The sequence below is a fragment of the Maylandia zebra genome, linkage group LG3 (genome assembly GCF_041146795.1).
Source record: "Maylandia zebra isolate NMK-2024a linkage group LG3, Mzebra_GT3a, whole genome shotgun sequence".
NCBI classification, from domain to species: domain Eukaryota; kingdom Metazoa; phylum Chordata; class Actinopteri; order Cichliformes; family Cichlidae; genus Maylandia; species Maylandia zebra.
This window is the reverse complement of record NC_135169.1, coordinates 48,188,718-48,207,630: the sequence shown is the minus strand read 5'-3', so window position 1 is coordinate 48,207,630 and position 18,913 is coordinate 48,188,718. Positions and strand designations below refer to the sequence as shown.

The following is an 18,913-nucleotide window of genomic DNA, read 5'->3' as shown; positions in this document are numbered from 1 at the left end:
CATAAATGGACAGAAATGGAAGAAAGCAGTGGCATGAAAGAGAAGGTGGCTTGGTAAGAGAGGCAAGGTATATAAAGAGACGGGTGGTCTGTGCAAGATAAGGAATAATGCTCTATCACATTCTGACACTGCTGTCAGTAGTTCTAGTTACAGCAGCAGTCAGATTTGTGTCATATCCTCTAAGGACAGGAAATGGTTGAGATTGCATTCTGTGAAAACAACCATTAACAATAAAAATAATAAATACTTTTATGAGTAATGGTGGGTTTAAGTTCTCATAATTCAGAAATTTAGAACATGTCGAAAACCCAACAGGACTGTGCACACCAGTTTTTAAATATGTTAGACCCTTCAAAATCCCACCAGAGGCTAGGGAACAAGTCACCCTGGAGTGAAAAGTGAAGAGCTGTGTTTTTTGAACCAAACGCTGAAGCTAACAAATAAGGCCCCAGGTATTAGACCTCAAGGCCACTATCGCTGTTTGATGTGACACTATTTTGTAGTTTGACTAGGACCAGGAAGCCCCCACATCAGGTGGGGATGATATGGGGCCATGGCTCACAGGTTCTCTGGTCTAATTTACCTGTACTTCTCCCCTCAAAGAGAGACAAGCATAATTAACAGGACCAAAACACCCACCGTGGGCTGAGCAGAGTCATTTATGGGAGTGACTCGGGAGGAACGGCAGCAAATGAAATGTAATTGCAATGGGAGCAGAGGAGCCGGGCTGGTGTGTCGGAAGCACTGATGTGTGTGTGAGAGGGAGAGAAAGAGAAAATGAACGGGCCAGACATGAGGGAATGAGGGAGTAAATGAAAGACTCAGAAGTTAGATAGAGAATATGCACTTGAGAGAAGAGCAAGCAAAAGAATGACTGATGAGGGATCGTGGTGGATGGGCTGAGATAAAAAAGTGGGAAGCTATTCCTTTAGGTTAGGTTAGAGTAAAAAAAATGTACCATGGTTCACCTGATGTTTGACAGAAAGGCAAAGTCAAATTAAAGGATCAGTTCAACAAAATTACAAACTCTAGATGTTCACAGCCATACAGATAGTTTCATTTCCCCAGGTGCTGAGTTACGTTTGGAGATTTATTGCAATACCCAATAAAATGGAGGTGACGGTAAATGGAATTTTGTTGCAGTGCTCACGTCTTTGGAAATTTAATTTAAAAATTCCACAGCAATGTCTTATCACAGAGTCCTCTTACACAAATAATCCAGGGACCACGTTTTCCAAAGGACTTTTTCTTTCTGTATAAAGTGCTTCCACAGAAAAAAAGACTCTGTAGTCTATGAAATATGTAGTCTGTGGAACATGCTAAGGAAAAGTGTTCCTGGAAAGGGATGTTGTGAAATTCTAAGTGCAGCAAGCACCACAAGTAAGCTGTAGTCTATGAATATGTTTGCAAAAAGAAGGGCAGGCGTGTGGTGTATTTAGAATGGCAAAACACTCCAGAAGTAAAAGAGCAAATGTTTGTGTGTTTGTTGTTTTGAATAGAGCCAGATATTGACTCTTGTTATTATACGGTCTTCTAATGATATTATTATCGGAGATGCGCGACTATATCCAAGCAGCCTTTTGTTAAAAAGCTTTTATTAAAAGCAGCAGAAGCTTTGCTTGTGATGTTGTAACCGGCCCTTCAAATGTCGGCGCGGCAGCAGTTAAACTCTGCCACATCCCCACTTCAACCTGAGCATTATTTGCTGGGTACACTGCATTTATGACTGTAATCTTTCATCATTACAGTCATTATCTTTATTTATCACAGATTTTAAGAGCATTTAAATTGGCCCGGACTTACTTAGTTCATCCACTAGCTTTGCCCCCCTACTTTTTCAACTACCCCTCTCTTTCTCTTTTCCAGCTGTCCCTCCCTCAGTCACTTTCAGTTTACGGAGCACTGGATGAGAACTGACCCGGGGTCAACTATGTTCCTGTCGCTTCCAGGCACAACAAATTGGGGTCACTGGGATGTTGGCATGGTTTGATCACACACACACACACACACACACACACACACACACACACACACACACACACACACACACACACATGCACGCAGATGGTTGAGCGTAGATAACAGTGATAGCGTATTTTAAGTAAGTGTGAAGAAACTGTAGGATACTGCAATATCACCATTACAGGTACCATAAAACACTTGAGCTGTGAACCTAACTACACACAGCTTTTAAGTGCATGACTTCAGCAACATGATGAGTGGACCAGGGTTATCAGGCGTGGTCCTGCTTGGTAATTAACGGAAAGTCCACCATCAAATTGACTATGAGCGTTGAATGTAATGTTGGGCAGACGAAGCACAGGGGTCAATGAGACAATTAGAGCCTGCGTAAAAGCATTTTTTAAATTCCCGCTGTCCCTTAATTGCCATTTCAATTTATCATTAGAGGTGGGTTTAAATGACCTTTAAGACTAACATATGAAAGCAATAAAGGCAGAAATGAGGGTAATAACTAGTTTGACAGTAGATAAAAAGAAATGTTAGTTCACAGTCATTTTCCCGATTCTACACACATTAATTTCTTGCACTGACCCTTGCAAGTACTACAAAGCAGTAATCTAAATGGCATTTTAAAGGGAATTCTGCAACAACTGGAGAAGTTCTGTCCAGTTTTCCAGTTTTGTGAGCAAAAGTTTAACCTTAAATGATTATTCTCCTCTAGTGCTCTAGGAACTGACTTGGGAATCTGCTTTCCCCTGAACCCTACTTCTCTGCCATTTCACCTTCCCTGCCCAAGTACTTCTTAATCCATTTTATTGTGGACTTTCTCCTCTGATTCAACTGGCTGACAGTTCCTTCACTGTATTTTCCAATTCCCCTAACAATTTCATCCCCCATCAAATACCCCAGTACAGTATCTTACTATGTGCAGCTCCAGGTAATCTCCCAGTCCCCTGGCACTCTCCACCCTGACCAGAACAGCCTCCTTCAGCTGTGTGCTGAAGCCCACTGCCAGCCGGTCTGCCCGTGTGCTCGGCCGGTCATTGGGTGGCCAGGTATATGTGATGAGGGCTCCGCCTCGCCCGAAGATGTATGTTGTCCCAGCTGCAAAACACAGGGAGGAAAAGGGAATTACGGCTTAGTTCTTCAACATCTGGATAAGAAAGAAGTCAGCATGTTAAGTGAACTGAAAACACAAACAGAATATATTCCACTGTGTAAAACTGAGGGAAAAAAAAGAAAAAGAAGACAGACTCTATGGACAACAAAATTATGTTTTTTTCCCTGTTATTTGTTATTATATGGTGCAATAACATTTCAGCTAGCGTTATTGCTTTCTTATGGGTTGCATATTCTTTTATTGATTTCTGCAAGTTTAAATTGAATAGCGTTTCAGCAGAAAGTCAGTAGTTAGAGGAAGTCTGCATCAGAGAGAAAGCACTATGTCTGGTTAAAAACATGCAACTAAAACATGTTACTGGTAGCGTACATCTTGGTCACAAAGTCATATCTAGCGTGAGCCCTGGTATGTGCAGGATGTCACTCGCCTTTGAAATGGTTATTCGGCGGGCTTCATTTGCAGTCAGTTGCCCGCAGTTGTGTTGGATTCAAACTAGGACGAACTGACAAACTTTGGGCTCGCTATGCTGACAGTATAACTACCATCTCTCAAAATTTAACAAAAGAAATTCTCCCTGTCAAAATAACTTTGCCTTAACAGTACTTTAAGCTCCAGCCTTAAAAAAGTACCCGCCCCATACATGGAGCGATTTCATGTTTGAACTGTAACAGAGTGGTTAGGACTTGGCTTGGCTCCAGTAAGCCTGGTGGTAAATGAGAAATGACGGGCGTTGGCTGTGATTAGCATAGAGTAATGAAACCACAGTGAACTGCTCTTAACCCTGTGGGCTGTCTGTCCTCCCAGGATCATAAATATACATACACACAGGCGCTCTGTCTACATACTAATGCATGCATATTTTGCTATATGAAGCACATAGTTGTATCAAGAAGATTACGCAAGTAAACAAGTGATTAATACACATAATTAAGCGCTAGCCATCCCAATGACACCTCACAAATCAATGGAATTGCTATGATTTTGATAATAACATGACTATAGAGTCACGCATGGTCACAGAAGTGCATGGCAATGGGTTTCATCTCCACGGACGCATCAATATACATAAACGACTTTCTTGGTGTGGTCAGGTCAAAGATGGCAGAAAGCAGACGCTATAGTGACAGCATGTCTTACGCAAGGAAGAACACTATTCAAGTATGCACACGTGCAGGCTTCCTTAATGTACACGCACGCTCACACGCACACTCACTCGTCTACCTGACACTTTCATTATCTAACTGCTGGTAGCCGTTTGAAATCGGCTGACACACACAACTCTCCTCCCGATCTCTCGCTTCCTCTCTCCCTTTCTGGCTCTCATCACCCCTCCTTCCCTCCATCCTTCCCGGCAGAGCTAAGCCCTCCGCTCAGCTCTTGTTGTTTTCTCGAGGCTGTATTATTTTAGCGCTGACTAATTATCGCAGCATGGCAAGGAGGGCTATAAAGAAGCTTTGTGCCGGAGGAGGAGGAGGAAAAAAAAGAGGTTGAAGAAAGACAGAGTATTGAGGCAAGGAACTCAGAAAAGACGGGTAAAGTGCAAATTGTGGATGGTGAAGAGAAGAAGTTGACACTTTCGTTTTTATTTCTTTCCTGTGTTTATTTGTGCAGCAGCATAGTTTCTCAGAAACTGGGCAAGAGGCAACTGTGGAGGAAGAGGAGAAAAGATTTCTAAAATGGCCGACGAGCAGAGAGGGAGGGGAGCCATGTTGTGATAGATGAGACTGAAGCCGTGTGAGGAAAAGGAGAAAATGGTTTCTGGTAGTGGAAGTTGTTGTACATTAACGTAGGCGATTGCACTTATGGGCGAGAAAGGGTTCATCACCCGTCACTAATTTTGCGTGTCACATTGAATTTTCTAGTCTGACAGATTACTGCTCAGCCTGTGCAAACATATGTGAGCCTACACAACACCGTCTGCCAAAAGTCTGGGACGCTGTGGAAAATATAATCAGTTGAACCGTACAGATACAAAATAATTAGGTGCTAAAAACAAGAGTTATTGTTCTTTTGAAAGATACATTATTCATTTAGAATATAATCAAAGCAAAATGAAAATGACTGAAAATTTGGGATGGGAGAAGAAAATCTTAAAACGTTGTACTTAAAAAAGCAAAGTAAGTAAAATAACTGGCAATAAACAGAATACAAGATAATTGAGTTTTTCAAAGAGGTTCACCACTCTGTCAAATCATCTTCAACTAAGCATCAACTACACAAAAACATTAAATATTATGAGGACTAAGAGAAAGCGCTGTGTTTGCCGTGAGATATCAGTCAGAGTTCTGTTTTTATACCCCTCCCAGTTCAAGCACACAATCCTATCTATGGTAGCTGCTGTAGGACAAACATGTTTTCATCAGCCATCTAAAACATTACAACGTGTTTCCGGCCAGAGTGTTTCTGCTACTGTTTGGACCAGATCCTCCCCAGAGTTTTTCCCTATCCGTGGAAAGCCGTCAGTGCACTCTTTACCTCAGCTGTCAGTGTCGGGGCCTACATCGCTTTACTCTGGAAGAGGTTGTAAAACTTTGTGAAAGGAGTTTGTGAGTCAGAGTCTCTCACTGATGAGATGAGTTGTTGAGGATATCCTGAACCTTGGTAACACCGCTGTTTTTGCTGCTGTTAGCGAAAATGTCCTTGAGCGGATGAAACTTTTTGGACTCTGACACAAAACTGAAAATGTGAGAACGTAATCAAATTTTTCATCAGTGGGGAAGTGTTAGGCCACTCAAGCCCAAAATTAGCTGGCAGAATGTTATAACCAGCTGTTACCAGCCCTTCTCATGTATCCAGAGACGGGAGGGTCACATGTCTAACCTGCTGACAATAAGGAATTGTGACAATATAGGGAATACATTAGCATGCTTACTCATGTTTCTGTGTGTTATAGCCCTGACTTCTATGAGGGGCCGTACAAGCCAAAATTCATTCTTTCACTCTCACATAGTTTTATTTTAATTTCTATATTTAGATATTTTTATTCTCATGTTTTAGACTGCCCCACTCCAGTCGAACTCTGTCTAGCTACTTGGCTCGTTGAAGCTACCCGGGTGTTAGCTGGTCTAGAAAGTTCCCTCATCTCACTGCTGTGGGTGCAGTTGAGCCCGTCCCATCTCGATCAAGTGACGAGGACAACGATGTGACCGTTTCAGGAGATGATAAAATATTTCTTAACACCCCGACAGCTTGCTGAAGAACTCGAGTTTCTTCTCGCCCCTCCATGCTGTCAGACACTTGAAAGTGACCCGCGCGTGCTTCTCAGCAAATCACAGCGGTACAGACACCCAGCCTTCCGTTTCCACTATACTCTTTCATTCACATACATTATTCTCTTGCATACATATATTTTCTTCAGACATGTATGCATTCTCTTCTTACATACATATATTATTTGTGAGATTAAATGCATATTGAATGCATGTACAGGGCTCTAGACTAACTTTTTGCCATGGGCGTACCGGTACTGGCACAAAAGTTAGGCGTACCGGCACAAAAGTTAGGCGCACTCAAATTTTATAATAATTTATATAATATAATGTGTTTTTCTGGATACACTGTGCTTTTTCAGCATTCAAAGATTGATGACACCGTGTCAGAGCACTGGCTATGAATTTCAGAAGGATCAGGCCTTAACTTAACAGAAAAGTTAGCAATAGTTCTTTTCCTATTACAGCTACATCCACTTCTGTCGTGCCTAAGCTGCTCACTAGGGCTGGGTATCATCACTGATTTCTATAATCCATTCGATTCCGGTTTTCAAAGTCCCGATTCGATTCAACTTAGCCTCAGACAGTCAGAAATATTATAATTCTGATCATTTATCAGTACTGACTTCATCAGAATTGTGAACATCACAGCAGATGCCTTTGTGTGAAAGTAACTGAGAATAAAACACAGAAAAACATGAAGGAGATTTTCCTGGTCTGGCTTTTTATAGCAGATAACCTTAAAAATATTCTACAATGTTCTGCATATAAAGTTAAAATTTCTTCAGTATTGAACAACAGAAAAAATAGGCTTTCTTGTCCGAGGTCATTTAAGTGAAAAAGAGAAAAAGAAAAGAAAAAGACAGCAGCCACAGCGCTGTAAACAACGGTAGACTGGTGGGTAATAAGCGAATGAATAATACAGAAAACAGAGATTGGGAAACTGTTCTTGAAGTACAGAGAGAGATAGAGAGAGCTAGCTGTGCACGAAGTGTGATTTTAATAGTTGTGGAAGCAAAACAGCAAAATTCATGACGACATTGATCAAGTGTGAAGCGCAGTTTGCTGCTTCTTTTGCTGCTGGCTCGGTGGATTTTGGCTGGAGAGAGACAAAACCTGCAGCTCAGAATCAGCGCAAAAAGACGTAAACACAGCACGGACCAGACGCATCGGGATCGCTAAGCTCCGACAGCGTGTCCGTCTACGGGCCGTCGGGTGAGAAAGCCGAGAAAGAAAAAGTTGATTCTGATGCGTCGGGTCTGTGTTACGTCTTTGTGTGGAGTCCGTGTACCTGCTCTCATTTGCTGTTTGGTTGTTGTTGAAATGGTTTTGTGAGCTTTAATCTGAGAATCTGGCGTTTCTGGCAAAACACAGTTATATTTAAAAGTCGATTCAGGATTTAATGAATAATATCGCTTTATTCAAGCTACTCACCTCCCACTTCCACCTGCACTTTCAACTGGACCACGGCCAATCAGAGAGGTCTCGCCCTTTACTATCTCTGATTGGTTTAGTCCACGATAGGGGCAAAATGTGTCTGTTCTTGACCACAGGGAAGGTTGCAGATTTTTTTTTTTCTACCCGAACAGTTGGTCGCACAGGTGCAAATATTATTTTTTTAGTCGCACCATTGAAAAATTTGGTCGCACTCTAGAGCCCTGATGTAAATGAGAGCAAAATGTAGGAATGCATAAATGAAAACGCACGTATGTTAGAGTGAAAATTTGTAAATATGTACATTAAAATACATGTATAAGAGAGCACAATATTTCAATGTGTGTGTTAAATATGTGTAAACATGAGAATAAAAATATCTAAATATAAAAATTAAAATAAAACTATGTGAGAGTGAAAGTATATGTATGTGAAAGAAGAATGTATGTGTGTGAGAGTGAAAGAATGAATTTTGGCTTGCACGGCCCCTCATAGACTTCAGTTCAGGAGATGAGGCTTGAGGTGACGAGGAAGAAAATTTCCTTCACATTTGTGTTTCTTTACTCATTCTCCAATGATGTTTATTAGTTGAGTCTGAAGCAAACCCACTCCTACATATTTTTAATTGGATAAATTATAGGTTAATAGGATAATGCATTAATTTGTTAAATAAGCTAAAAAAAAACCCACTACTGACTGCATCTTTAAAAAACAGATTTGATTTTATACTGGAAACCACTCCATAAGCTCAGTTCAATGTTGCAAATGAAAAAGCTGTGATACAGGTGTGCCTTACACAGTGAAAAAAATATAATTGAAAATCAAATCAAATCAAATAACAAAACAAACAAACATAATCCTGAGACACCACTGCTTTCTGTGGATCCAGGCTCATTTAAGATACGGCCTTGAAGTCTGACAAGCTAGTATTTTTAATTTTTCTGGAAATCTTGGATGCAAAACCCTTAGGTCTAAAACAGAGGGGGGAACTGGCACATAGTTAAAAACAAAAAACAAAACTAGCTCCTCTGATGGTATATAAAGTATTAAAGTTTGTATAATTGTTGAACAGTTTTGTTAGATCCTGGAGCAACAAAAGCTTCCATTCAGACACTTTTTCATATAACAAAAGGCTGTCACAAGTAGGGATGGGTACCGGTGTCCGCTGCCATGATGGCACCGGTTCTGACATAAACGGTAGTAACCAGACCGAAAAGCAGCGCACATTTCGGTGCTTTATTTCGGTGCTTTTTTTTTCCTGAGCTGTGATACACTTCTAGCCAATCATTTTACGTTTCCGAGGATAGTAGGCGGGGCCAGGTACGTACGTTCAGTTAGAGCAGAGCTACAGATTAAAAATGCCCAAGGCGAAGCGGTCAAAAGTCTGGCTGTACTTCACAGCAAAATATGCAAACTCAGCAGCCTGCAACAAGTGCTTTAAGCTGATACTGTCAAAGGAGGTAACACCAAGAATCCGATTAAACAGCTGGCGACGCATAGCGTTTTTTTTAAAAGCCGAGAAATGCGCCGTATTTGATAGCTTGCTGCGAGACCTCACACCGTGCACGTCGGGTGGGTTGCCAGTTATCGGACCCGGAGCAACATCCCCCAAAAACCCGAAGAATAGAGTCCTGGCCCCTAGCCCTGCCAGTGTAGCAGAAATGATGAGGATGATGATGCAGCAGCAGCCGTTCTTCTCTGCGTGAGTAGCTTCATGTTGTTCGTGTGTAATTTACGTTGAGTAGGCTAACCACGTTATTACATTAATGCATGTAAGGTGAACTAGCAAACATCATCATAGCTACATGCGGCTGTCTTCTTGTTTGATGGCAGATACTCCCTTCACCCTGGCCAAAAAGGCTAAAATGACCAAAGAAAAAGTGGGAAACAGTTAAACATGAGAGGTTTTTGGACAAAGTTTGTGTTTTTTCCATTGTTTAAGCACTGCTTCCAGCCAAGAATGATGCCATATATGCCACATAGCTGCAGAAAAGGCACACATTGTTATCTTTTTACAAAAAAACCCAGCTGAACATGAAAGGTTTTTGGACAAAGTTTGTGTTCTCCATTCTTTAAGCACCGGTTCGAGCACCGTTTAAGCACCGGCACCGTTTCAAAAGTACCGATTTGGCACCGGTATCGGATAAAACCTAAACGATACCCATCCCTAGTCACAAGAGTAGCAGTGATCAACAGCAGTTAACAGTAGCAAGTGTCTTAATTTCCTTAGAAAGTATGTTAAAGACTGAAATTTTATTACATTTTATTTTGGCTGAAGATGGACCACAGAAATTAGCAGGGTCTCTGAGAAGCCATGAATAATGGGACAATAATTAAAGATTAATAAAAATAAAGTATATGAAAAAAGCTATTTTCTTTCTAGGCACTGGACCTAGATTGTTAATGTGCCTTATTATGAAGTAGGAACAGTACATCTAAAGTACAACAAAAGAGCTGCATTCTACAGCCCCAATTCAAAGACATTTGGAAATTGTGCTAAATATAAATAAAAAAAGGAATGATTTGCTAATCTGTGAAGCATACCTTTAGCAAAAGTCCATTAATGTCTGGGAACTGAGGAGATCAGTTCTGCTGAATGGGAACGCTACCCTATTCATGTTTCATGGAGGATTTTCGCTGTACCTCAGTTCTGAGCCGTCTTTGTCGTGTTTTTTATATCATGATGGGCCAGATGGTTTCAAATGGTGAAAGGTTCAGCACCTGAACCCTTCTACTATGATGTGGATGGGAGCGTATGTTGCTCTACAATCTGCATGTACCTTTCAGCACTGATGGTGCCTTTCCAGGTGTTCGAGCTGCCAATTCCAGTGGCACTGATGCACTCCTTATATGTCAAGGATTTAATGCATAAGCACAATAGTAGCTTTAATCTGTGTTTATGGATAATATGGTGAACTGTGACAGAATGATTTCAGGAAGTGAACCTGAGGGCCTGAAGATCAGGGGCATCCAATATTGATTTTCAGCCTTGTCGTTTGTGCACAGATTTCAGCAGATTCTGAACATCTTTCAATGATGTAATGTGCTGTGGATGATGATATATCTGCACATGATGAGCTTTCACAATTTTATGTTGATTAACATTATTCTGAAAATTTGCCCATCTTTACTTCTGACTCTGCTTTTCTAAGATGCTCTTTTTATACCCAGACCAATACCCAATTACTGACCTGCTGCCAAATATGTTCCCAGTTTAAATGCATGATATGTTTTCTATACTCTTATGAGATCCGAAAATCACCATCCTCTGTTCTTTGACATTTTACACACTCCATATGTTTTTTTGGAATTGTGGTTATTAAAGGAAGTATCTGAGCCTTCAAGGAATATTTAATTTGCTGCCCTTTAACATGAAACAAGCTACTTTGTCTATGTAATTTTGCAGTAAGACAATAATGTTTCTTTATTGATGTCACTCAGACAACATGATCAAGTATCAAGCAGTCAGAAGCAAGGAAGGGATGGCGCAGATGTGGAGAAAAATAAAGGCAAAAGGCCCCTAAAATGTAGGGAATTAAATGTATATATAATTGTATGGTTGGTGTATTCTTAGCTTTAGGGTGCAAAAACAGCCAAATTCGTAACTTGTCAGAACTTAAATAGCAAACAGGGCATTGAATCAAATTTTCAACCTGAATCACACCTAACATCTCATTTAGCTTGCATCGTGAATTAGACTTGGAGCCGGTATCATCGCTGCATATCTTGTGTATTCACTCACAGTGAAGTAATTCTCATCAGTTAACACCCCTCTCATGCATAGCATCTATCATATGCTTTGTCTTCCCAAGAGAGCTCCTGCTATTCCTGACGTCACTGTCACACTTGTCACGTCTTTATTATCGACACATTTACTTTATTAGCATATCACGAACAGAAGCCACAAAGTGCTAAATCTCAGCAAGAGAATGAAATAAATACATAAAAATAAAACTTCTCTGCCCAAGTCATACTGGGAAATATTTTCCATGTCTTTCTTGTTCCTAAATCCATCTAATGAGCTGGTGTTGACTTTGGCTGCTGTGATTTGTCCAGCTGAAAGTGGCCACCTGCTGCTTTGTGCACTTGTATACATGGATGCATGTGTTTGTGTGTACGTGCACCTTTCTCCCCTCTAAATGAGGAGACAAAGGAGGTGCAGAGTCTCTAATGAGTAGTCTGACAGGGCGCATCTATGTGTCACTGTTTCTTCTAGCAAACACCTGCTGCTCTGGAAGAGGTAAAATCCACTGAATACTGCAGTGCAACACACACTCAGCTGAAGGGAGAAAAAAAGTGAGCGGAAAGGTGTTTATCAATTATAAAAGCAGTCTAGAGGGGGGACATTCTTCCCTGCTAGTCTTCCACAAAACAAAACAAGAAAAGGGAACATCTCTACACGTTAAGATTCACCACCAACAGAGGATCTTTGTCACACATGCATAAAAAGGAAAACAATAGATTCGCTGATTGGAACTTCTCCAGTGTGCATGACCGCATCACACTTTTGATTAGGAATTCATCTAAAGTTTGCAGAAACAGCCAGTAGTGATGTGTGAAATGTAATGCAGCAAGAATCGAAACTTTCTAGCTAATGTGAACATAAAAAAGAATCCCTAATATGGCACTTTAATTAGAAGCTATATGCAAGGGTGTCTTTAAAGTGTGTTTAAGTGTGTTATTATCCTCTTTTAGAAGCAAAGACAGAAACAGAATGACGCTGCAGCATTTCAAGGCATCTTAAAAAATTTTGTTTTTGGTGTTTAAGTGTGTGACTCGTATTTCCTTGTGAAATATCCTATATTGTTGTTTGGACTGGCATTGCAACACACTCCAAATAATATTTATGTCCAAAATGTTATCTTTACGTTTTTTGATTACATGTAAATTTTCTATGCAATTGCATCAAAATATTTTCTTTCCTGGTAAATTATTTAAATATGAAAAAACCTTTCAAAAAACCTTTGCATTTGCATTATACGTGAAAATGTGTCTGTAGTGTATAAGGCAGCAGAAGAATCCAGGCTCATGCATCTACGAGGTTTCTCCAAAACAACCTATCGAGAACTGTATTAGCTCAAAGGTTGTCAGCAAACAAAAGCCTGGCTGGATATGGATTCCTTTGACCTTTACTTCACTATGATCTAGTCTGGTAATCCTCTCAAATGCCCCTCCTTTGCCACACATCCAAACATCGAAAAAGAAGGCTAAATATTTATTACTTTTGTCTAATTAGCTCTGGTGCCATCGATCTGGCCGATCAATCCTACCTGTGGCTCTTCCAGCGGAGAATAAGTCAAACCATCACAGGATACCCATTGATTATTATTTCCATTCACGTGGACTGCTCAGTAATTCAGTTTAAAGAATGAGTCACTCCCAAAAAGAAAAAAAAATACAATTTCCCTTTGTCCATGCATCCAGTAGAAAAATAATCAGAAATGATTCAAAGCTGTAATGAAAAACCTATTGATTTAGATTTTTTTCCGTCCCCTCTCCTTTTCCTTACTTTTCTTTTCGAAACTGAAGCGAGGGGAGAGTGTATTTAGGATTGAGTTTATCATCCCGGATGCTTTCTTTCTCTCTCTCTCTCTCTGCGAGGAGGAATTGATTTGGAGTAGTGGATTTTATACCATTGCCACCTAACATAGGGATAAACAGGTCATACTGGAAAAAGCAGACGGCCTGTGGTCAATGTTGCCATGTCCTGTGCCAGCTGCAAAGCCTCATGGGAGCAGACAGCGTGAAAATAGTAAGATAAACCGGTGATAAAATGAAAAATCCACAGGGATAAAAGGACTGCTGGTGGTGGTGAAGTCACTTCTTGAGAGGCAAAAAGCATGGAGATACACCAATGCTGCATGCATTTATACTCAGTCCTTATTTTAACATCCCAGACAGCCTCTCAAACAGTAACTTTATAACAGAGTTGCTTCCGCCAACCTTCATACATTATTGCATCAGTACAGACTGATTCTTTGAAGCAGTTAAGGAGAGAGACGGCGCTATTGATTCCTTTTAAAGGAAGAGACTGAAACCTTTGCTTCAATTTTTTTTTAGACACAACATATATTTCTGAGACACTTACAAAGAGATTTGTAGACTGGGAGAGAGAAGTGGGCTGAGATGAGATATTCTGCAAATGTTCACATGCTAAAAGCTGGAAGTGAAATCCATTTCACTGCTGCCGTAAAAACAAACACAGTGCATGATGGTACTGATGCCACATTTTGTTTGACAAAATTGTGCTTTGGGAACGAGAACAGTCTCACCTTCCCAGATTGAGTGCAGCTAATTATATTCTTTGGAATTCATGATTAAATTCGAAGCACCACAATGACACACTGAACACGAGTAACTAAAGTGGAGGGTGAGAGTTTGACCCCTCTGTTATTGATGTTCCATTATTTAATAAACTTCTGCTCCAAAAACTCAACCGTATATTTTGTCCTTTTAGATCTCTGCAAGAAATGCAGAGAGCTGAAAGGCATCGGGCATGTATGTGCCCAATGCCCGTTCTATTTTTCAGCTCTGTCCAGATTTAATGTCAGGGTGTGAACTTGTGGATGGGTGCCTTTTTCCGCAATGATAGTCATGCCAGGGGAATAACAGTGTTGCCCTGTCTTTCTAAATTATAGGCTACTGACAAAATGGAACTAATTTCAGTCTCAGATTGTTACCTGCTTCAAAGTACTTTGGAAAAATCACCATTTTTTTCTGTCTAGCTTAAAGATCAAAGCGTAGGGAGCAGATAATTGAAAATGAGCAGTTTCTGTGTTTCGCGTCACTTAGTTTGCTTATAAATGATTAAAATCACAAAAGTACAAATGCCATGGACATTGGAGTAGTTTCTTTAAATTACGATTTCAATTGTGAGCTATGCCAAATATTTTATATCTCGATGAATCATCCCACAAACTATTCAGAAATCTCTTCTGTCATCTTGAGATTTCTGCTGATTACTCCCCTCCCTGATTCTGCCAGCAGGGACCTGATACGCCGCTGTAGCTTTTTACAATTCGGGAGGATTCAGATGTTTCTCCTATTATGCTTTTGACACCAATGGCGTGCTGGCAAAGTTTGTTTGAAACAATTCAAAATGCTTGTTACGTCTCTAGAGGAGATGCTACTATCAGAGAGCAATTTTTGTACAAACATCACTCCACGGCTGCTAAGACACCCTCCCCTGTGTTTTTCCCGAATATCTTTAAATGAAGGGCTCCAGTGGGAGAAGTATGAAAGGCTGTGTATATGTGTGTGTGTGCCGTTTAACTCTGATAAGAACTGAGTAGTCTTTAGAAAGGTTGCAAGGCAGGACAGTCCATCTACCCTGAATATGTGCCATCTAGAAAGCTTATTGATCATCCTAAAATATCCTCCTCTGTCTGATAACTTGCTCAATAGTCTGGTGAGGCTCAGACAGTGATGACCAATAGAGCTGCTAAAACAGACAGCGACACTTTTTATTTTTTATCAAGCGCATTTATAGTTTGTAAATAATTTTCACATAACCGCGGATATCTCTAAAAATTTATAGCTTAGAGGGTTTATTCTCCAACACAACTGAAGACTTGTGAAGAGGATTTATAATAATAATGGATTGCATTTATATAGCGCTTTTTGGGGCCCTCAAAGCGCTTTACAATTCCACTATTCATTCACACACTGGTGGAGGCAAGCTACAGTTGTAGCCACAGCTGCCCTGGGGCAGACTGACAGAGGCGAGGCTGCCATATCGCGCCATCGGCCCCTCTGGCCATCATCAGTAGGCGGCAGGTGAAGTGTCTTGCCCAAGGACACAACGACCGAGACTGTCCGAGCCGGGGCTCGAACCGGCAACTTTCCGGTTACAAGACGAACTGCCAACTCTTTGAGCCACGATCGCCCCTAGTCCGCACTGTGACATCATCACCAAGATGTCTGCTGTATTTTCCAGTTGAAAATTTGAAGCAAATCACGGGTTACATGGGTACATTTTGCTCGTGACAAGACCACTGAGGCATTAGTGTAAATTGCTATGCTATTATGTAAGTCGGGCGTTTGAATCAATGTGGCTAAGAAGATGTGCAGAGGAGAAAAGTGAGGACATCCAAAAGACAGAATTCCTGTTGTTTTTGACCTGAGCATGTCTAAATAGCAATGCTGAAATACTTAAACATGCAAATGCTTTAGTCTTGTTTCTGGCACTCACTTGAAAACAGGCTTAAAACATTGCATTGCACATGAAATGTGTCGGAGCATCTGAAGGAAAGTTCTAGAGGCTTTTAAATAAACACACATGTTCTGCAGTTAAACAGAACTTTAATCAGACTTTTTATTTAGAAGGATTACCGGAAAGGTGTTAATCATAAACTGACTGCACACACCAGACCAACTGGATAAAGAAGTCCATTTGTATATAATTTAATCTGGTTGGTTGTTTTGTGTTCACTGTGTTTTTACTGTTTGCATGCTATCATGTCTCTCCCAAGCTGCATGCTGACACACCCAGCCTCAGAAAGTCTATGTGCTTGAACTTGTGTGAGCATGTGCAGGAGCACAGAGCTGTTTTTTTTCACATTAACATTCTCATAATGATCATGCTGATCAAACTCCAGCAGCAGACAGAAATGTTTGAATATTTAAGCACCAGGTTCTGGCCTGGGACTCGGTTGTTTCATTATTCACCGTGTTTAGCGCTGAATGCGTCAGCAGAATGACCCCACCCACAACCCACCGCCGCCACCAAATACTAGTACTGCAAAAATATGGTGAAAACAGCTGAAAAATCAAAGTAGCAAGACTTTGGCTGGTATCTACGCTGAAATGTAACAGTTAACAGAAGGTGGAAAAAGGGAGAAAAAAAGAGATAAAGCCATGATAGCGCTTGGTGAAAATGATGAGTGAAACAGAATCTAACAGGAAGCTCTGAAGAGATAGAGATATTCTGCACTGTTGAACACTGACATGTGCTGCTTGAAAAAACATAACAGACCTGGATAGAATGATCTTTATTTCCCATACAGAATCGTTAAGCATTGATGTTCTGAAAAGGCCATACTGTTTTTATTTATTTTGCTGCTAGGTATAAAGGTGGGAATAAAGGTGTGCACTTGTGTGCGTATTTATTTATTCATGTGTATTTATTTGCATGTGTGTGTGGGCGTGTGTCAAGGGGGGTACAAATGTGCAAGCAAGTGTGTGCACTTCTTGATAATGTTTAATAGCCATGGGCCTAATTAGTGTTAACATCATCCTAATTACACTGGAGTGGCCTTCACAGTACATAAACAAACACAGGCTGAAGCTGGTGTAGCCACCCTGTCCCTGAAGTGGTGACCTTATGAAAAAATGGCTCAAATTGTAAAATTACACAAGTGGAAAAGTTTTTGCATGAACCGTGCTCACAGGGCATAGAAGTTGAGAAATGACATGGATACAAAAGTTGTGTTTTTGGGGTTTTTTTTCACAGAAACCTGTCAGATAACAGATGCTACTAGGAAATTATTAACATGAGCAAACTAACCATTACCCTTTCTGGCTAATTATTCTGCAGAATTGAACAGATACGTTAATAAGATGTCAGAAAACAGAGACATGAAATAGTGAAATACAAAAATCAGTATTTTGTTTTTACCAAAAAGCGACCTGAAATTTTTGGTTTACAACAACCACTTCATTCCACGGCACAACAACCAATTTAATGGAAAATCTGCAGAAAAAAACACTATTAAACTAGTGCAGAATCCCTACTCTGCTACTGGTGACCACTGGGTAAAATTAGCCTCCACTGACTTCACCTCTCCAGCTTGTTACATGGACATAATGGCCTCTCAGAAATACCACTTATCAGAATCAGAGTGAGAATGTCAGCACCTTGCACAATCAGTTTGGCCAAGCCAACATCATCCTCCACTTTAGCAGCTTACAGCCCAACATGAAATGGACCCTGCAGAACACTTGACCAAAGGTGGGAGCAAAATTCCAAATGGTTCTTTAATGAAATGAGCTGAGAGCATTTCAGGGTTTGGATAACTTGTTATTGTGGCACTAGAAGTGGAAGAGTGTTTGAAATATGTACATCTAATAGGATAATGACCTTCATCTTGGAGAAGTAGATGCTGGAAAGTGGAGGACAGGATGGAGAGAGTGATTGAAAGCAACGAAAAGAGGCTGAGAAAGTGCAAAAGATGAAAAGGGAACAATGGGAAGCTTCTTCCTATTGCGAAAGCACAGATCCACTCTGTTTTATTCCCCAAGACTGTATTCCTCGGGCTCCAGGGTATCCCACATCAAAGGAGGAGGCGGATGAAGAGAGGAGATGAAAGAAAAAAAACACAGTCTGCTCGATGTGTGAGGTGCATGCATTAGATACTGCATGTATGTGTGTGAAACTGTGGGCGCATGTGATGAGCTGGAACAGGTCAGTCCACACAGGACTTTGGGATCATATGAAGCTTTGAGTCTTGTTGACACGTGAAAGCTGCCTGGGTGGGATTCAATGTTGCATGTCCATTTCCCAAACAGAATGGCCATTATCTAGTCAGAAAACTATCGTGAGTTTACATCCATACAGATTAGCCCCAGAAGGGAAAACTCAACAAACGTGAGCATGCACCTTTAAAGACCGAAGGTGGTCTAACTCCCCTCTGATCTCACAAGGCTCATGAGACTGCTACATACTGCTTGGGTGGTTATTGAAGAGCCAAAAGCTAAATGCAAGGGATTGGTTATCCCCCACAGATGTGACTGTGAAAAAAAAAGAGAAAAAAAATCCTCATGCCAGTTCTCTGAGGAGGGTAGCTACTGAAATGTCACTGGATCCTCTGCGTTCTGATGCCGAGTGACTGGATGAAGCAAAGACAGTTGATTGTATTCTTTTCATCTCTCCCTCGCTTCTCAGGCCCGGGGGGACTCTTGGACATGGGGCCGGCTGTCTGAGTGCGCCTGTCGTGTATTTCACATGCGACGATGGGGTAGGGTGGGGACTGAAAAGATGGATAAGCAGGACAAGGAATGGGAGATACTAAATGAATGACTGCTTAATGCTGAGAGTCCTTCAATGGAAAAAAAAAAACAGACCGAGCCAGACTAATAAGGTGATGAGACAAAAATAAACAGAGGAGGGGAAGAGCAACAGCAAAGCAGATTTGCTGCACCGTGTCCGGAACCACAACATTTAGCCAGAGGTTCCTTTCTAACTCCTCGC

At 40.9% G+C, this 18,913-nt stretch overlaps 1 protein-coding gene across 12 annotated transcripts in view; it reads right to left on the bottom strand.

The window, feature by feature from the left end:
- The window catches only part of nrxn2b (neurexin 2b), a 719,424-nt gene that overhangs the window by 109,711 nt on the left and 590,800 nt on the right, over positions 1-18,913 (bottom strand). For all 12 annotated transcript variants that reach the window (XM_004567086.2, XM_004567090.2, XM_004567089.2 and 9 more), the window contains one exon: positions 2,885-3,066. In XM_004567086.2, coding sequence (XP_004567143.1) covers positions 2,885-3,066 — 182 coding nt within the window. The remainder of the gene's footprint in view (positions 1-2,884; positions 3,067-18,913) is intronic.